We start from the raw sequence: 20327 nt of genomic DNA on the forward strand, positions 1-20327 counted from the left end.
CTGGCAGAAAGAACATGGGCTCGCTGGCTAGTGCCGTTCTGCTCCTCGGCAGTCAACGGCGTGTAGATTTCTGTCCGTAGCTGCGGTCGTGGTCGTGATCGTGGTCATGGTCGTCGGCCCCCAGCACGATAGAGTGTCTCGTCGAGCCAGCCTAAGCAGTTTATCCGTCTATCTGCTGCAGGACAAGGCACGGCAGAGCATGGGCGAGGGCGTGGCACGGCATGGGCATGGAGCATGGTCAAGGGCGTGAGCAGAGGAGCAGTAGGACAGGGCATTCTCTTAAGGCAGCGTCCTATAGGAAGGGAATGGTCGTCGGCGAGCAACGCTACTGGACGCGGGAAAGTGAGAAGGCTCGTCCCAGACCAGGCCCCCGGCCAATGGGCGTTGGTGCTGCAGCTTGCTCTTGCATCGCCAGGGCTGGGTTCACTCCTGTCGACTCCTGTCGCTCCTGCCTTCCCTGCAAAAGACCCCGTCCAGTCTCCTCCAGTCCCAGCCCATCTTCTCTCCTCTCCAGTTTCCCACGCCAGGTCAAGCAGCTAGCCCCTCAGCAACCAAACCAGCCCATTCATCCTGTGCCCGTGTCGTATCGTGTCTTGTCGCAACCTGCCGGCGTTTCCAAAGTCCTGGTCGCCCTACACATCCACATCCAGATCCAGATCCAGATCCCAATCCTGTGCGCGCTCGCCTTTGACTGCTTTGCTTGAACAGCCAGACCCAACAAAAAGTGCCCGCATTTATTCCGTCTGCCACTTGAGACGGCCCCTCTTACCGATCACCGCGACACCAGTATTTTTCCACCGGTACGGCACCGTGCTCTGCGAGTTAGGACGAAACTATCCGTCCCATCCCATCCCAGGCCAGCCCCTGGACAGACACACGCACGCGCACACAGTTGGACGGGCAGAGACACTCCCAGAGGAACTTGCTCTTCCAAGGCTTTGTTGTATCTTTTCAGACACCCGCACGGCTGGACGGAAAGCTCACACAGGAGACAATGATATCCAGCTAGAGGATCTGCCTAGCACAAACCGCTCGCCTAGTCGCCGATGCCCTGCCGTTGCCCGTGACTTGACCACCGGGACCCAGCCTCGGAACATCGCAATCACGCTCACGCGCGGCCAGCTCTTACTGACTGACTGGTCGACTGACGAGTGGCTGCTGTCGCTGTCGCTGTCGCTATTGCCGTCACTGTCACTGTGGTTGTGCATACTGCGTACTGCATACTGCGTACTGCACACTGCATATCTCTTTATACACCCACACCACGGCAGAGACAGAGTCTCAAGAGGGCATCGGAGAGCTGAGCTGAGCTGAGCTGAGCTGACATCACCGTCTCCCAAGCTCTCCCTCCCGTCCACCCTCCCTCCATCAAACTCCCGACGGCACCACCTCGGAAGCAACCAGCTCTGGTCGAGCGGAAAAGTCAGCTTGGAGGTGCGCACAGAATCCACCCGGCCAGCTTCAGGTGAACCTTATCACCATCATCGAGCGCCCAGCAAGCTGCAAGCTCCGCCCTAACTCGCCATCTGCAGCATAGTTGATACGACCCCTCTGAAACAGCCTCCCACCCCGGCTCCAGGAGTTTGTGTGACAGCCCACAATTCGCCCAGGACGTCGCCCTGCTAGTCAAGCCACCAGCGCCCTGCTCTCTACGGCAACTGTGGTGCATCTTGTCTGTGTCTACCTGCCTGTCTGCGTGCCCGCCCGCCTGTCAATCCATTCCCCATCCTCTCTAACCCCCGGAGGCAGTCCCAAATCCAAATCCAAGCCCCAGCCCCAGGCCAGACCAGACTCGCGGACCACGGGCCAGGGTTGCTCGCTCGTGGCTTGACAGACAAGATCGTCGCCCAGCTGGGGTCGTCCCGGGTCAGGCCCCAAAAGCCCCCGTCTGCTCAAACTGCCTTCCTCCTGAAAAGCTTCGGGCCCTCCTGGATCCCAGACCACAGCAGAGCCCACCCACGGCACGAGCCCAGACCCCATAACGATCCGCCTGCTGTCAAAGGTCCACTTCCCTGGACAAGGGCCGCGCCAACCTGGGGACGCTGTTGCGCGACTCATTTCCACTAGGACAAGGCGCCGCCGCTTAGGCTCATTCAATCCAGGCACAGGCTCAGGCACGGGCACAGGCCACACGCACCTCCGTAGCCCTTTTTCTATCGCCCGCTCCGACTTCCATTTCGCCTCCGCCCAAATACCTCCATCCCCGGGGCCCATATGTTCAATCGATCCCAAGGGAAACAAGGGAAACAGCAGGGTTTTGCCAAAGAGCAGCGGATTGCCGACGCCCAGCTGGCCAGCCTGAAACAGCTTGGTCTAATCGGCCGCGACAAGAAGGGCTTCGCATCCGCCTGGGGAGGGACAGAGCCTATTACCACTGCCTCTGGCTCTGGTTCCGCTGCGAGGACGGGCCCCAATTACACAACCATCAAGCCTCCTGGCGACCCAGACAACGGGGCCCTCGTTCCCGGAAAAGGGTGAGTTAAGCTTCAGCCTTTCTGTGTTTCCCAAACCTTTCCCCCAGCCACACCAGGCGGCTTGCCGTACTGCACGCTCCTGTCTGAATCCCACCGCTCGCGCCTCGACCACCCCTTTGCTCCGTTCAGCCTGGCAAGGTGCGCTCGAGTTCGCGCTGTGGTCCTGCCTCCAGCTCCTCAACCACTGCCGCAGTGACGCGATCCGGCCAGCTCTCAAAGGCTAACCCCCCTTTTCCATGACCACAGGCCATTCCATCGCCGCTGGGACTCTACGACCGCCCTCGCACCGTTCCTCCCGCTCGACTGGCTCAATCGGATCCCGCGAAGGCGCTCTGCGAGCGAATACAACCTCCAACTTTGGCATGATGAATGCCGACCGGAGTCGCACCCGGAGGGAGCGCACCTTCGTGGGCGCCGAGTGTGCTGTTTGCGAGGAGCCGCTGGAACATACCCTTCGCGGTGAGCGTATACTACAATTCTCGTGCTCGCACGTTTCACACGAGGCATGTTTCTACGAGTTCATTCGGGAGTTCGAATCGCAGTACTGCCCAACATGCAATGCGCCCCTTCATCTAGACACGAGCCGTGGTGGCAATGTCCTTGATATCGGTACGTCCCCCACCTTTCTGTGAAACCGTCGTGAGGAGAGCCACTGACCGTATGACCGTACGCCAACAGAGAAAATCAGCAACATGGTCCGATCTGTTTCCGTCAACGACACGAGGTCAACGAACACACCTACACCAGCAGCGGCCCCGGCCCCGGCGCCTGCACCGACGCCAGCCCCAGCACCCGTCGAATGGAATGATCACTCTGGCCGCCCACCCAGCCGGGGCTCGGCTGCGAGACAAGCTCCGATGGGCCCTATGCCGACCCCATCTCGCGGCAGCCTCCGAGACAACAACTCGGACAGATACGCAGGAGGACGTGTAGGCCACATGCGCAGCGACAGCGAGGCTACTGGGATGACTGGGGTTGCTTCTTCTGGTGGCTATCCTGAGACAACCCAGAGCGGGCCACCGCGCCGTCACGACTACGACCTGCAGGCCATGGAAACAAGCCTGGCTAGCCCGAAAGCTGTCGCGAGGAATCCCATCCCGGCACCAACCGTCACAGTGCGATCCGAGTTCCCCACCATCAACAGGTCAAGGCAGCAACAGACTCTCACCTGTCTCGTCACCGTCGAGGTTCCGGACAACAAATGGAGGCCCGACCCCGATGATATCCAGTCCGCTCCACCAATGCCGCATCAGAGGATCGAGGATTCTTTCCCCGCGAGGCCGCCATCTCCGGCACAGAGCGCTCCTCGCTTCTACCCGTATGAGTCGGCCGAGGTTTTGGAGGAGATGACTGAGAATCTGCGAAATCGGGTCGACAATTGGCATGGACTGGACTTCAGCCGCTTTGGGAAACTGCGGCTGTACGGCACCTTACGGGTCGGCAAGGACAAGCTCTCATGGCAGGAACTGGAGTGTTTCCTCTTCGCGGAGATGCTCATTTGCGTCAAGGAGAAGAAGAGCTCGGCTCCGCCCCCGCAATGGGAAGACGGCGCGCCCCGCAAGACCACGAGATGCACTCTCAAGGGCTCGATCCTGATCAAGAAGCACCTGAACGAGGTTTCTGAGGCCGGGAACATGGATGAGAATATTCTGACCCTGAGCCTTTCTGTTGCGGAGCTACCCCAGTTCCACCTGCGCTTTGAGAACCGCAATCAGCTCAAGCTGTGGCAGCAAGCTCTGCTGGATCTGAACGCAGTCGAAACATCGCCCGTCCGCAGCCCTGACTATGACCGGGGCGAGTTTTCGGGAGAAGATGAGGAGGATTGGCGAAGGGATTCTACCAGGCCGCAAAGGGTCTCGTCGGTCGCTTCCTCGTGGGGTGGAGCAAGGTCTGCCACCACCGCGCCGACAGATTACACGACATTCCAAAGGAGCCCCCTTATGGCCTCGGTCCACGTCCCTATCGACGTGGTCGTGGTTGTGCCGATTTCGTCTTCCATGCAAGGTGTCAAGATCAACCTGGTTCGTGATGCCCTCCGATTCATGGTGTACACCCTGGGTGAGAGGGATCGCATGGGCCTGGTGACCTTTGGATCTGGTGGCGGTGGTGTGCCTATTGTAGGGATGACCACAAAGGCCTGGCCCGGCTGGAGCAACGTTTTGTCGTCAATCAAGCCCGTTGGGCAGAAGAGCCATCGCGCCGATGTCGTCGAAGGGGCCAACGTGGCGATGGATCTCCTGATGCAGCGCAAGTACAACAACCCAGTGGCTACCATCATGCTCATCAGCGACGCATCGACATCGGACGCCGACAGCGTTGATTTCGTTGTATCGAGAGCCGAGGCTGCCAAGTAAGTTGCACAACTAAGATGGTCTGTTTATTGTGGTTACTAACGGTCCTAGAATCACTATCCACTCTTTCGGCCTCGGAATGACACATAAGCCCGACACAATGATTGAGCTTTCCACTCGGACAAAGGCATCGTACACGTACGTTAAGGACTGGATGATGCTTCGCGAGTGCCTGGCCGGCTGCTTGGGCTCCATGCAGTCACTCTCGCACCAGAATGTGAAGCTCAAGCTCAAATTGCCCGAGGGGTCGCCCGCCAAGTTCCACAAGATCAGCGGCGCATTGCAGATCACCAAGCGAGCAACGGGCAGAGATGCAGAAGCTTCTCTGGGCGACTTACGCTTTGGCGACAAGCGAGACATTCTTGTCCAGCTTGTCATCCTCCCAGACAACTCAACCCAGGAAACGCTGCCGCAAGATGCCTGGGAGAGCATCGTGTCCGGACTCGAGGCTCTGGGCGGCCCGGTCGAGCAAGAGGACCAAAGGGCTGTCTCCGTTGAGGAGGTTCCACTGATCCAGGCAGATCTGACGTGGGGTGATATTTTGAGGGACGGGGCTGCCATGCACCTCCCACGGCCGTCGCTGCTTGCCATCACAATGTTGCCGACCAGCTCCAACAAGAAGTCATGGAACGGGACACCGCCAATTCCTCCGCACCCGCATATTGTGCAGCGTCGTATGGAGCTGCTCACCTCAGACATGCTCACAAGAGCGCTCACTCTGGTGAGCAGGGGACAGCATGACAGGGCGCACACCCTTCTGAACGAGACCCGCTCAATCCTCAAGGGCCTGGGCAAGGGCGGTCTGCCACCCGTGCCCAGCATGCCACCCAAGTCAAATCCATCTACACCACATACTGGCCAGAACGACGCCTCACCTACCGCCGCCCTCACTCCTGACCGCAAACACACGCCATCTCCTACGGCCTCGGCGACCTCGTCTGGCCAGAACGGCGGCTTCCAAGCCTCGGCTATCCCACGCAGCCGATCCAACGACGGCATCGGCCTGGGCAGCATGGGCACCGCCGCCGGCATCGACGCCACCACGGTCGCGGCGCTCGATGCAGAGCTCGAGTCCTCGCTCGAGTGGATCAACCACCCGGCTGTGTTCGGGCGCGACAGCCGCAAGGCGGTACTGCAGGCCATCGGGGTCATCTCGTCGCAGAGGGCGTTCACGGTGCGCACGCCGATCGAGGCGCTGTGGGCGGCCCGCGTGACGGGTGTCAAGAAGCTGACAGAGAAGAGCCGAGAGTGGCGCGACGAGGGCGGCGGCGAGGGTGGCATCACAGAGGAGGCGTGAACAGCATTACCTCCGTCTGGCGGGCCATGTAATGATTGATTTTATGTCCCTGCTTCGTCGCAGCTCCACCTTTGTCCCTGCGGGGGCCGTGGGACCGACAACAAGTTATGGTTTTTTCTTGGTTTATGGATTTTTATACTTGGGAAAAAAGATACCACTTGACACGTTGGATATTGTCCTTCTTATTCTTCTTACTGGGGACTCGAAACTGCTTACATACGCGGACTTGTTATATACACACAACCATATCGGCTGCTTCCAGTCAGCTGGGGGTTCTTATCGTCTTTATTATTCCCTGGCTCAGAATCAAACTGGTGGCGGGCGAGGGTGGCCACGGGGGAATGATACAAAAAGGACTTCTCTACAGGACAATGTTGGGGGCGGTGGGAACCTTCCAGACAGGGGAGTCTCTGGAATGATCTGGTTTATTTCTCCATTTATTTGGCGTGCTTTTGCGAGAGGCTGTGAGGAAACCACCCGTCCTCTTTTATCTGATATATTTCGCGCTGCGGTTACTGTTGATATTATGCTTTACTGCGCCTGTGTTTCGAGGCGCACTCATGACACGGCCTGCTCCATAAAACAAATCCAATCAAATCCATGTCTTGCCTGATGAGAATCTTGAGCTTTGATTGTATTTTATTTTCCCCCTTCGTTGTGCGATGAGTCGCTGGTGGATGATATTTGTTCCCTTGCGAGTGAGCGATGAGAGCATGGCTGGCATGTGGTGGTGCTGTGTCTACTTCTTCTCCAGACCTCGGTTTCCTTTGAGTGGCGGGTCCACGACAGCATCTCGATTGCGCTGAGCGTGTCACGTAGTGGTACTCTTGAGTTGCTGGAACAGATCCAGGCTTGTTTCTTCTCTGTCTCGCACACAAGCAAGCAGGCACACAATCTCAAGATTCAATCACCCAGTGACCCACACATGCAAGGTTGACAAGATGCTGCGGTCAAGTCGTAGGTACTTGGTAGATATGACCCGGTCTATCCGGGCAAACGTTTATATAAGGGCAGTAGTGGCAGAACACGACGTGCGTACGTGGCTGAGGGGTTGGTTCTCTCTGTCCCTCGCCACTGACACAGTGAGGCGACGGGATCCAACTGCAATGGCAAGACAGCCTTTTTGGGGGTGGGAAGAACGGGGGCTATGCTTGCCTTCCTTTTGAGACAGCAGCCCCTCTCTGTGACACTGGAGACGTCTGTGGATGATGAGCAGCCTACGCAATTTGGTACCCGAACGACTGACCGAGCGAGTGCAGACCGAGTACTCGGTACCTAGATAATATCATCTTGCTGGAGGTTAATTAAGGGTATGGAGAGAGACAGAGGCGAAGGTAAAAGTCAGCCTTGGACGCTAATGAGGCTAACCTAACCCAACAACCCACTGCATCTCGCCAGCTTTTTCGGTGGGCGGCGGGTGGTGGGTACCATTTATTATACGAAGGGCGGAAACTTGGGGTCGCCTTGCTGTTTTTAGCATTTTCTGGCATCTGATACGGGCACTGACTGCGTGGATACAGAGGGGGGGAAAACAGACAGCTGGGCCTGCTCGCATCTGTATCTGTCTAATCGACGCGGTGGAGGGGTCTTTTGTCCTGAGAACTGAATGAATGCAGGAATAATTGGCTGGCTGCCCGAACGTAGTAGATGGATAATATGGGATAGCGGGCGAGTAAGCAAAGGAGCAAGCAGAAAGGCAGTCAAGGTTGCTGGCCGTCCCTCCCGGCCCCTCTCCCACCCCCCGAGACTCAGAAGGAACGAGATCCGACGCGATCGAGGAGGGCTGTGCGTTTACGGGGCAGCAGGGAACCTCAGGCAGTGACTTTATCTGGGCTGGGTCGTCACTCCCAGCCAGCAGCAGACCAACCCGCCCGCTGCAGCTGCTGTGCATTGCCTTACGCGAGTACCTACTTACAAGGATCGGCAGGCCAAGGAAGGTGCAACCAGACACGAAGGCTGTGCCGTCCCTCCTAACGAAATCAACGACAATTTGCTGGCTGCTGTGCCTTGGCTTGGCTTACCCTCACCTCACCTCAGCTTGCCCACGTTGATCTCGGGAGAGACTGTCTGTAGGGATTCTGCCGCTGTGCACAAACCGTGACTATCTCCTATCCTTCGCATCACAACAACAACCAGGTGCAACGCAGCACCACGGCCCCGTCGCCGTCACCGTCACCATCGCCCTCATCACTGCTGCAACAACCACCACCACTACCACGACGACTGGCCGCCATTATTACCTCAACTGCGCGCCCTCTTTGATGCCCTCCCTACTGCTTCCTCCCCGCTCCTCCCCGGATGCCGCGCAACGTCATTCTGCGCGCTCCTGACTTCCGAAACGCCAATTGCCATGGCTGGCAAACCTCCTTATGGGGGACCATCGCAGCACGACGACCTGCTGCTCGACCTTGACGACCAGCCCGTCTACAGCCAGGGCCAGCGCTCCGCCCTGAACGATGACGACCTCCTCGCCTCCGACGCCTACGACCACGATGGCGCGCAACCCCGGCCCTCCGTCTCCTACGATGACTTCGTCGGCGCCGGCCAACCATCACATGCCTCCCTGGCCTCGCCCCAACTGTCGTCACCCCCGGGCTCGGGGAGGCCCGCCGGCCCCTACGCCGACGGGGGGAACAGGCAGTACAGCCAGACCTCCGAGTTGGGTAACTACCAGCGCTACGCCGACGACGACATCGATGACTACGCCGAGGACGGCGCCCACTACTACCAACACGGCAGCGGTGCCGGCGCACAGGGGGGCTATCAATCGCAAGGCAGGAGTACTGCGAGGAACAGGAACAGCGTGCTGGGCCTCGGCGGCGGCATAGTAGGCCGGGCGAAGAACATGCTGGGCATGGGTCAGGGCTATTCCGAGATGGATCTTCCGCTCACCGAGCCCGGCGCGCAACGGAACGGGCCCGCCGCAGATGCCGGCGCGCAGCACAAGTCGGGCAAGAAGGGATTCGACATGGGAAACTTCAAGTTCGGTTTCGGCCGTGGCAAGCCCGACCCCTCGACCCTGGGGCCGCGCATCATCCACCTCAACAACCCCCCCGCGAACCAAGCGAACAAGTACGTCGACAACCATGTTTCCACCGCGAAATACAACGTCGCCACCTTCCTGCCCAAGTTCCTCTTCGAGCAGTTCTCCAAATACGCAAACATCTTCTTCCTTTTCACCTCCGCGCTGCAACAGATACCCAACCTTTCTCCCACGAACCAGTACACTACCATAGGACCCCTGATTGTCGTGCTCTTGATCTCGGCCGGCAAGGAATTAGTCGAGGACTACCGGAGGAAACAGGCCGACAGGTCCCTGAACATGTCCAAAGCCAGGGTGCTGCGCGGGTCCGAATTCACAGACACGAAGTGGATCAACGTCGCGGTTGGCGACGTCGTCCGTGTCGAGTCCGAGGAGCCATTCCCCGCCGATCTCGTTCTGCTTGCCAGCTCCGAACCGGAGGGCCTCTGCTACATCGAAACCGCGAACCTCGACGGAGAGACGAACCTGAAGATCAAGCAGGGTCTGCCCGAGACCGCCGCCTTGGTTAGCTCGAGCGACCTGGGCCGGCTTGGGGGGAAGATCAAGTCCGAACAGCCCAACAGTAGTCTATATACATACGAAGCGACGATGACGATGCAGGCGGGGGCTGGAGAAAAGGAGCTGGCCTTGAACCCGGAGCAGCTGCTCCTGCGTGGCGCGACGCTCCGTAACACCCCGTGGATCCACGGCGTTGTTGTTTTCACTGGCCACGAAACGAAGCTCATGCGCAACGCGAATGCCGCCCCGATCAAGAGAACCAAGGTGGAGAAGCAGATGAACCTCCTAGTGCTGATGCTCGTCGGCACTCTGCTTATCCTCAGCATTGTCTGTACAGTCGGCGATCTCATCATGAGGAGTGTTGAGGGCAGCGCTCTTGGATATCTGGAGTTGACCGCTCTCTCAACAGCTGGCTTGGTTGCAAAGCAATTTGCCCAAGATATGGTCACTTACTGGGTCCTCTTCTCTGCGCTCGTGCCCATCTCCCTATTCGTCACCGTCGAAATGGTCAAGTACTGGCATGGAATCCTCATCAACGACGACCTTGACATGTACTACGACAAGAACGATACCCCTGCCAACTGTCGAACCTCCAGCTTGGTGGAAGAACTCGGAATGGTCGAGTACGTATTCTCGGACAAGACGGGCACGCTGACCTGCAATATGATGGAGTTCAAGCAGTGCTCGATTGCCGGGATTATGTACTCGGAAGATGTACCCGAGGACAGGCGAGCCACTGTCCAGGATGGCGTTGAGGTTGGCATTCACGATTTTAAGCGACTTCGCGAGAACACGACGTCACATGAGACAGCGCCTGTCATCGAACATTTCCTGGCCCTGTTGTCCACCTGTCACACAGTTATCCCGGAGAACGACGGCGCTGGCAACATCAAATACCAGGCTGCGTCGCCCGATGAGGGTGCCTTGGTCGAGGGTGCGGCCGTCCTCGGATACAAATTCACTGCCCGCAAGCCTCGATCCGTCATTATAGAAGCGGGCGGCCAAAGTTACGAGTACGAGCTTCTCGCCGTCCTTGAGTTCAACTCGACGAGAAAGAGGATGTCAACGATCTTCCGGTGTCCCGATGGCAAGATACGGTGCTATTGCAAGGGTGCAGATACCGTCATCTTGGAACGCCTGAACGATAACAATCCGCATGTTGAAGCGACGCTGCAGCACCTCGAAGAGTATGCCTCAGAAGGTCTGCGGACCCTCTGTCTTTCCATGCGGGAAATTCCTGAGCAGGAGTTCCAAGAGTGGTATGGCATCTTCGACAAGGCGTCCACGACCGTGGGCGGAAACCGTGCCGAAGAGCTGGACAAGGCCGCAGAGCTCATTGAGAAGGACTTCTACCTGTTGGGGGCGACCGCTATTGAGGATCGGCTTCAAGACGGTGTCCCCGAGACCATCCATACTCTCCAACAGGCAAGCATCAAAGTCTGGGTCCTGACAGGCGACAGGCAGGAGACTGCCATCAACATTGGTATGAGTTGCAAACTTCTTAGCGAGGACATGATGCTACTCATCGTCAACGAGGAGTCCGCTGCCGCAACAAGGGACAATCTCCAGAAGAAGATCGAAGCCATCAGGACACAGGGCGGCGGGACGATCGAGACGGAGACGCTGGCCCTCATTATTGACGGGAAGTCGCTCACCTACGCTCTTGAGAAGGACATGGAGAAGCTATTCCTGGATCTGGCTGTCATGTGCAAGGCCGTCATCTGCTGCCGTGTCTCGCCCCTGCAGAAAGCGCTCGTCGTGAAGGTGGTCAAGAAGTATCAAAAGCAGGCCATCACCCTTGCTATTGGCGACGGTGCCAACGATGTTTCGATGATCCAAGCGGCGCACATCGGCGTAGGCATCAGTGGTCTGGAAGGTCTCCAAGCTGCGCGGAGTGCAGATGTGTCGATAGCGCAGTTCCGTTTCCTCCGCAAGCTGCTTCTGGTGCACGGCGCCTGGAGCTACCACCGAGTGAGCAAGACGATATTGTTCTCGTTCTATAAGAACATCACGCTGTACCTGACACAGTTCTGGGTGAGTCCCGCCCGCACTCTCACGCGCATAAGAAATGCTCCTTCCCCCGCTGACACAAAGAACAGTACACATTCCAGAACGTGTTCTCCGGTGCTATCATCTACGAGTCCTGGACGCTCTCCTTGTACAACGTCTTCTTCACTGTCTTGCCCCCGTTGGCCATGGGCATCCTGGACCAGTTCGTGTCGGCTCGCCTCCTGGATCGTTATCCTCAGCTGTACAACCTGGGCCAGAGCAACCGTTTCTTCCGTCTGAGAGTGTTCGTTGCGTGGATCGCTAATGCTGTGTACCACTCACTCATACTCTACATTTTCGGCGTGCTCCTCTGGCCATGGGACCTTATCCAGGGCGACGGGAAGACGGCCGGCCACTGGGTGTGGGGCACCGGGATGTACGGTGCGGTTCTACTCACGGTGCTGGGCAAAGCCGGACTGGTGACGAACAACTGGACAAAGTACCACGTAATAGCTATACCTGGTTCGATGGCCTTTTGGATCGCCTTCATTGCGGCCTACGCCACCGTGGCGCCTATGGTGGCCGTATCGGAGGAGTATTTTGGCACCGTGCCGCGGATATTCTCCAGCCCCGTCTTCTGGCTGCAGATATTGGTGTTGCCGGTGCTGTGCCTGCTCCGAGATGTGGGATACAAGTATGCAAAGCGGATGTACAGGCCCCAGAATTACCACCACATCCAGGAGATCCAGAAGTACAATATCCAGGACTACAGGCCCAGGTATGCCCTCCCTTTGTTGGCTGCCCTGGCACCGCGGCGCTTTGCTAATGACATGTGTAATCAGGATGGAGCAATTCCAAAAGGCGATTCGCAAGGTACGCCAGGTACAACGCATGCGCAAGCAGAGAGGGTACGCCTTCTCGCAGGCGGACGAGTCGCAGACACGCGTGCTCCAGGCGTACGACACGACGCAGAACAGAGGAAGGTATGGAGAGATGGCCTCGTCGAGGCCGCATTAGAAAGCGGTGATGATAGAGATGGGCGGGCAAGAAGGAGGAGAAGGAGAAAGAGAGAGAGAGAGAGAGAGAGACAAAGTTGCGAGCAACGAAATCAATCATCTACCCTCATCCTCTTCCCTCTGCCCAATTTGTTATAATGCACATTGCACGATGATGATGAGACGGTGTCCCCACCATACATGGCAGGCAATTCCAATATTACGACAAAACAAAACAAGCAAACATACATACAACCAAAGAGGCATGTACGAGAGGGCTCGACTATTCGTGGGTGTGGACGTGGGCGGTCAGGTTGGGATTCGATGGGAATTCTGTTCGCCGCTTTACCTTATTCCCTGGCAACACTTCCCCCAGACATTCTTGACCTTTTTGCCTCTTGTTTTGGCTTTTTCTCTTCTTGTTCCTCTTTGGGGTGCCTGTTTTTTTTTTTTTTTTTTTTTTTTAATTCCCCCACGGGAGTAGTAGGAGTAGGGGCAAATGTGAAAATCCATCCTTTTTTTTTGCGGGCATTTTTTGTGGCGTGTGCTGTGTGTGGGTGGGTTTTGATAGTATGCTATGGGGTGATGGGAAGGGGGGCCGCCCCTGGAGGAGGGGGTCAAAACGGGAACAAATGGGTGGTGGAAGGGAATGGGGTTGGATAGGATAGGATTGGTGACCTGTGAGGCTTGAATTGATATGATTGATTGCTTCTGCTTCTGTGTCCGCTGTGGATGTCCCTCCTGTGTGTGCTCTCTTGTGTTCGTTTCCTCTCTTCCGCCGTCAACCAAGTGAGTACTGGGAAGAGAACCTGGGCGCTGTAGATGGGATGTCTCGGTTTCTGAGACGTTCGCTGGAACCCGGGATGCCACCTGTCCCTTGCGTGGGTTTGTATGATCCCGCCATTTGGTCAGGACGCACTTGGCAACACTTGGGATATGGACTGTGCTACATGTGCTGCGCAAGACTTCCCTGGCTACGCTCTGGGGCATTACAAACCTGTCCATGTACCGAGAGAACCCCTATATCGATCAATCTTCCCCGGCGCTGATGTGGTGTTCAGTAGCCTGGCCCGGCTTGACTTTACCAGTTGTTTAGAAAAGCAATAGTTAGTCGCGTGCACGAGACTTGAAGCCCGCGACCAGGTTCAGGTGATATTGTAACGATCTGGTTGGCGCGCTCGATGTATTTTTTTGTTTGGTTGAAGATACGAGACATCTGCCCACCTTCCATTCAAACTTCAAGATATCCCTGAAGGGTACTGTGATAATAAGCCACGGAACATAGGATGGTCTGCTATGGGATACATCCCTATAGGATACAACACAATCGGCCCAGGAAAGCCGTCATTTCTTCACATTTGGCTCAAGACTTGGGCCAAGGCTTCACCTCGAGCCCTAGCATCGTAGGCTAGACACAGTTCTAAATAGTCCTGCCCGACGTCCTGTCGCATCTGATTCAAGTTCGATGGATGTGACGCTATCCATTGCCGATACATCCCGCCGGCCTTCCTGGGAGTTGTTATCCTGCTCCTGCAAGAGAACCGAGTGCTCCAACCCTCTTGCCCGTCTTCGACATGCTCCCATCGCCTAGCAGGCCCTCAGCCGGCGTCAGTCTCTCCATGGCTAAAGAGTTCAAGTCAGTAATAAGACGGGCAACCGTAGATCTGTCAAGTGGGGAATGGTGTGACTTGCCATCCCTTTTGGCCTGTGTGCTTTCTGCTGTGTCATGCCAGACTTTCAAGCACCACGTGGCGACAAGAGCATCCCTTACTTCCCTTTTCGTGGACACCGTGATATCTAGAGTAAGTTGACTTCCCTTTTGCTCTTCAACAGCAACCTGGCTCCGATAAAGAGTCAAAACAGGCGTAACGGCCGGTCAGCAATTTCGGCCTAATGCTGGGAATAGTCTTGGTGTTTTCATCAAACAATGGCTTATCCGCCGCGGTCCTCTCTGCGCTCAACACAGCCTCGAACCCCGGCCTCTGGAGCAAAGGCTCTGTGGAGCGGAGGCCGATATTCCCCAGCGTTGTCTCCTGAGAGACAGAGGTGATGTAATACGCAGGGGTGTCCGTCTGGAATTCTGCTCCTGCGGGGGTGCGCGAGGTAGAAGATGTGCCGAGTCTGCTGCTTTTCAGGGCCATTCCTGTCGGCTCCGGTGACGTGGGCGTCTTCCACCCTCTCGAAGATGATGGACGAGTTCTTCGGTGGGATGGACGCTATGTCCCGGCTCATCTTGTAGAGTGGTACTTCAAGTGCCGCTTTGGAGACTAGTACTTGGTGACCCGACAATAGAAGCACCGCCGGTTCTATAACGTCCACTTTTGCTGAGCCGCCTTCTGCAGGGCTTGAGGGCGTAAATGCGTTACGGTCTTCCATTGCTGAGATGAGGGATCAGTTGGAGAGCGGGCTTGGGTGCAATTCCATTGCGCAAGAGATGGGTATTAGGTTTTGATGGTGAGGGGTGACTGAGGCTCCGTCTCTGTTTGAACAGATCTTCAAGATCGGCAGTGTTGACGGTGATGATTTGCTTGGGCAAATAGTGATGTAGTCCAAGACTGTTAGTGAGGCACCAACAATCCTTCCGGATGGTGATGAGGCTGAGCAAGGAAAAGTATGTATTGTGGAGAAGATCGGCCACCTTTTCTGAAGCGATGGGTCGAACAACACAACTATGTTTACTATCCAATATTGGAACAAGTAACAGACAAGTTGAGTCTCGCTGGTGCTACATCGTCATCTGTAACCACTACAGCCTCAAAGTGCTGTTGGCCGATGTCTTCTCTCTACGTAGTTACTGCACCCGCCTGATGCCACAGCGCTGCCTCGATGGTCAGCTTGAGCAGACTTCGAACCTCCACGTGATGAGGCGTACACCATCCTGAAGCGCGCCTTTTGCACACGCCATTCCATGCTGAGTGGGCGTAGGAAGCTTACTTTCATGAAAACAGAAGAGCACCGTATTACTGGGCCCTGATTTTTAACAAAGAAAGACCATCTGATTCTGGTGGGTGAAGCAATTCTATGTTTGTGGAGGAGAGAAAAACAGCAGTAACAGGTGGGATGACTCGACGGAACTTGGCCCATACCCTCCACACGTTTTTCACTTACTTGAAGCAGGTACAAGGCGCCAGGACCTTCCTACTTGCTTTATCAGCAAACAAACAATTTTCACCGCAAAAGGCGTTTCGCAAGTTGATGCCTGAGTGCGATAGGACAAGGGAATGCCAGTTCGCCTGCCCTAGCCAAAAAACTTGATCCAGCCACTTCAACACACTGACGTTGAACGGTGAGTCGACTCCTCCTTACTTCACCTAGGCAACCAACATTGACTCACTGGAAACATCAACAATAGGAATTGGAGCCTCTCTCAAAAGCGACTGCAGTATCCTCCCAATCGGACGCTTCATAGGAAACCGCTTATCCACAACGGACAGACGACAGCGTCGCCAACATGGAGATCATCGAGCACCCACAGACAAACTCCACCGACCTGCTCCTCGCCCTGCCCCCAGAGCTTCTCCTGGGCATCTTCGCATTCGTCGGCGTAGAGAACTTTCGTCAAGACGTCCGACGCCTCACCGTGTGCAAGAAGTGGTACGCCTACGCGAGACCAATCCTCCTAGGCAAACTTCGGCTGTGGTCCACAGATCCGCTACCCATGCTACGCGCCATGAGGGAAAGACGCGACGCTCGCGGCAGTCCAACAAATGACAAAACAAATCCACCTGACAATGCTTACGATGCCGCTTTCCACACACGACCCAGTCTCCCTCCTTGAGTGGGACGAGTTCTTCGGGTACGAAGGGTTTCCTGAGGACGAAGTGCTTCCTGAGGACGAAGTGCTTCCTGAGGACGAAGAGCTTCCTGAGGACGAAGAGCTTCCTGAGGACGAAGAGAGTGACGAGGAGTAACTCGGAGGAACGGAGTCACAGGAACGAGGTTTCTGGAAGCCTGCCTCGTTTCTGCTCACGATGTTTGTGGTTGTGACGCCTCTTCTTGTATCACCTGGGACCACCGCATCTCGGCGCAAGGCTGGCTAGCTGTCGCCTTCCCTCCGTACGCTCGCCGATTTCCGGGGTCCACCGTACCGAGAGCAACGAAACGGCGCGTCTGTGATCGCCAGAAGGTACATGGACACGGCCGATAGCTTCAACACGCCGCCTCACCAACCGCATCAACCGCCAATGTAGTGCATCCCAGACGGAACCAGCCGAGTCAGACAACATCCCATTGTGCTCTTCTGCGTTGCATCCCTAGCCCCCACGGATGCTGGCGTCGCAGTTGCTGCCCAAGCCAGCTACTCGATAACGGCTCTGCCGTCCAACGGTAGCCCTCCGACTAGCTCAACAGGACTGCCGGCCGGAATTCTCTAGGGGTGGCAACGTCGGTCTCGGCCTTACTACACCGTCTGCCTGAACCCAGCACTGGCGGCGTGGGTAGATGTGGGTGGGTGGATTGCGCCGGGCCCTGCGGTGGTCCTCAGGGGGCCAAAGGGGGCACTGTCGTCGACGGTGTCACTCCGAGACCTTTTTGGCAGGCGGACCAGCCCGCTGCGGTCGTATCGCATCAGGCAGACGTCACCCTACACAAGTGCGGCTACCTATTCAGCAGAGCACACGTGGTGGGCCTTGGCTGACTCAAACTGCATGAGTTTTCTCTCTGAGGTGTCCACGTAGACTACCGTACTGCCACTCATCGGCCGATCGTTCCGATCAGGAGAACATGCAACTTAATCTCGTGGCATGTCGCATATTCTCCGCTGTGCGCAAGTGTGTTGCTGAGTAATAATGAAAGTGACTACTAGGCACTCACCAAAGGCACGGAAGCCAGAAATAGTAGCGAGTGGAAAAAATCCGAGACCCATTTTGAGCCCCAGTAAAGACAACACTTCACGAAAGCTTCCTCCCTATCTGGCTCAGGCCACCCTATTCCTGCAAGTGACACTATTGGATGCTGAACTGGGAGCCCTCGAGCTACAGACCCCCAAATGCCACCACAATTATATTCAATATAACATTCTCGTATAGGACGTCCTGGGTCAAAAACGCTCACGCTTGACTAGGATGATGCCCCAAGAGTCTCGACAGTTTTGAGTCGAGAATGGCCTGGAACGAGCAGATGCAATTCTAGAAGGTGTGGAGAGACCGGCCACTCGGAGTACTCGGTGCCGGAGGGAAGACAAAGACAGTAATGCGCGCCGGCGAGTAATGTCCTACTTCAGCTCCCTTCGCAAGATGGGGACCCTGTCCACATCAGAAGGGGCAACCCATGCAATTGGAAGAGGCGGTAATGAGCCCGTGAAATGTGCTCCGGTGCTGTGGTAATTGTGCCAAGTCTGAGTTTTCGGAGTTGGTGCTGCATCGGGAGAGCCAAGCACCTTAGTTTAATGGGCGGGTGGGTGCACGCCCTCGCACCCAACACCCTGTTCCAGTTCCAGACCAAAAGTTTAACAGTTAAGCTTACTGCTCGCTGATCTCCCGAGAGCTAAACAGGCAGACGGGCACAGCAGTATTAGCCATACATACGCCTTGCTGCTCACCATTGGAGGGAAAACTTGAAACTGAAACAGACGAAGCTCGAACTCGGCATCGGGAAGAGCCACGAAAATTGAAAAAACAAAGCTCGATAATGGAAAGATGGGGAGAATGTGCACGTTTATTCCTTCACCCCTGGTCGGATCTAGAGCAAAATACGCGGATTCACTCTACCTACAGTACCTACGGTATCCGCAGAGCTCTCGCCACACGCACAAAAATGTTTCCATGCCAAGAACCGTGATTCCTTTTCGAGCTGCCACCTGGTTTCAAGGCACAGGCGTGGGTCTGAATAGCGCCGGCTCCTTCTCACTGTTGTGTAATAGGGGCCGGTACTGACATATTCTCCTAAATGATGGATACGGCGTCGGGCTGGTGTTGAGATGCGAAAAGGAGTCAGTGCTCGTTGGATATATAAGGAGGCTCTGGCCGGCGTGTAGCCATCGTGGGAATATTGTCCAGATCATCACAACAGATAATCAAGTCCCTTCATTCTCTCAACCACAGTCTTTCGCTTGCCTGGGGCATCCAAGTCTTGACGACACACATTCATTCAGTTGCATTACTTTCTCTCGAAGCTAACCGCAAAAACCAACCCCACCTCCTTCAAAATGAAGCTCACCATTGTTGCCTCCATGCTCGCCCTCGTGGCCCCCATCGCCGCCGGCCCGGCCGCCCAGACCCCCAACAACTTCTTCGACCTGGAGAAGCGCGCCTCCCTGCCCGTCCCCGCCTCCAAGGGCAGCGTCACCTACAAGTCGCCCAAGGCCATCTCCGGCACCTTCGACGGTGGCTTCAAGACCTACGGCCGCGGCGTCTCCTGCACCGGCCAGAAGGAGGGCGGCAACTCCGACGCCGTCTTCATCCTCGAGAACGGCGCCACCCTCAAGAACGCCATCATCGGCAAGGACCAGATCGAGGGTGTCCACTGCAAGGGCTCCTGCACCATCGAGAACGTCTGGTGGGTTGACGTCTGCGAGGGTAAGTCATTTCTCCGTCCGCGAAGTTGAAAGAGTCTCTCAAACTAACCCGTATCGCCTCTCACAGACGCCCTCACCCTCAAGGGCGACGGCAACGCTCTCGTCAAGGGCGGCGGCGCCCAGTCCGCCGACGACAAGGTGATCCAGCACAACGGCAAGGGCACCGTGACCATCGACGGCTTCACCGTCATGGACTTTGGCAAGCTGTACCGCGCCTGCGGCAACTGCAAGAAGAGCGCCGAGCGCCACGTCGTCGTCAAGAACGTCAAGGCCTACAACGGCAAGCTCCTCACCGGCATCAACCCCAACTTTGGCGACTCGGCCACCATCTCGGGCACCTGCGCCACCTCGGTCAAGGCCGTCTGCGAGGAGTTCAAGGGCACCACCCCCGGCAACGAGCCCAAGTCCGTCTCCAAGGGCCCCTCCAACAACTGCAAGTACACCACCGTCAAGTCTTGCTAAGCGTCTCGCCTTGGCGGCGATGGCGTCCTGGTAGCTGGATAGGACAGTTGTGGGGGACGAAGGAGCAGTGGTCGACCGGCAAGCTTAGCTACCTTCTGTGGTGAGGTTGCTGGGAGGCTTCTCTGAGAGAAATTTTGTATATACTCATTCTATTCTTCTCACCCGACTACATAATAGTCGGGTCTATAAATCAAACCTTGTTTATTTGATCACATCTTGAACCAGTGCAAAAGTCCATCTTCCTGATGCTAGAGTAGAAACAGTAGCACCACCTTGAATAATGTGCCTTTCGGGAAGCCTTCGCTCAAGGGATGTCCTGCAGGCAAGACCGAAGCCCGAATAAAGGCTCCAAAGAGTCTGATGAGTTAGCGGCTCGACGAGAACAGACGATCAGGGGCGGTTCCGCTGATCTGCCCGCCGGGGCCAAATAAGAATGTTCTGGGCGTTTTCCCGGGCCAATCGTTGCATCTGGCCGCGCTAGACGGCGACGATCTGCACGTCAACGCCCGCGCCGGGAGACATCATGTGATCCATCCGCGCTTGCTTGCTGCAGTAATGCATGGAACTAATCTAATTTCTTCTTCTCTCGTCCCAAGCCATTTGTCAGTGACGGAGTTGGAGCGATGACGACGCTCGGATTTCCCATGCCGAGGATCATCACTGTTGCTGATCACACACGCATGCACACACCGCCATCAGGCAAT

The 20327-nt window shown here is 56.4% G+C and overlaps 5 protein-coding genes across 5 annotated transcripts; 4 read left to right on the forward strand and 1 right to left on the reverse strand.

Annotated features, from left to right (window-relative positions):
• Positions 1-2214: 2214 nt before the first annotated feature.
• On the forward strand, positions 2215-6122 carry INS49_005641 (uncharacterized protein; the record flags this gene model as incomplete). The annotated part of the gene is made up of 4 exons (XM_043166420.1): positions 2215-2474; positions 2869-3083; positions 3153-4824; positions 4877-6122. 4 exons carry the CDS (start codon positions 2215-2217, stop codon positions 6120-6122), a joined length of 3393 nt encoding a protein of 1130 aa, XP_043016981.1.
• Positions 6123-8472: 2350 nt separating this feature from the next.
• Positions 8473-12669, forward strand: INS49_005642 (uncharacterized protein; the record flags this gene model as incomplete). The annotated part of the gene is made up of 3 exons (XM_043166421.1): positions 8473-11697; positions 11763-12430; positions 12495-12669. 3 exons carry the CDS (start codon positions 8473-8475, stop codon positions 12667-12669), a joined length of 4068 nt encoding a protein of 1355 aa, XP_043016982.1.
• Positions 12670-14579: 1910 nt separating this feature from the next.
• Positions 14580-15023, reverse strand: INS49_005643 (uncharacterized protein; the record flags this gene model as incomplete). Its single annotated transcript, XM_043166422.1, has 1 exon — positions 14580-15023. One exon carries the CDS (start codon positions 15021-15023, stop codon positions 14580-14582), a length of 444 nt encoding a protein of 147 aa, XP_043016983.1.
• A 1075-nt stretch (positions 15024-16098) lies between these two features.
• INS49_005644 (uncharacterized protein) lies at positions 16099-16558 on the forward strand (the record flags this gene model as incomplete). Its single annotated transcript, XM_043166423.1, has 2 exons — positions 16099-16345; positions 16413-16558. The coding sequence occupies 2 exons, from the start codon at positions 16099-16101 to the stop codon at positions 16556-16558; spliced, it is 393 nt and encodes a 130-aa protein (XP_043016984.1).
• A 2234-nt stretch (positions 16559-18792) lies between these two features.
• Positions 18793-19623, forward strand: INS49_005645 (uncharacterized protein; the record flags this gene model as incomplete). Its single annotated transcript, XM_043166424.1, has 2 exons — positions 18793-19162; positions 19229-19623. The coding sequence occupies 2 exons, from the start codon at positions 18793-18795 to the stop codon at positions 19621-19623; spliced, it is 765 nt and encodes a 254-aa protein (XP_043016985.1).
• Positions 19624-20327: the final 704 nt, after the last annotated feature.

The sequence above is a fragment of the Diaporthe citri genome (genome assembly GCF_014595645.1).
Source record: "Diaporthe citri strain NFHF-8-4 chromosome Unknown scaffold_19, whole genome shotgun sequence".
Lineage (NCBI taxonomy): Eukaryota > Fungi > Ascomycota > Sordariomycetes > Diaporthales > Diaporthaceae > Diaporthe > Diaporthe citri.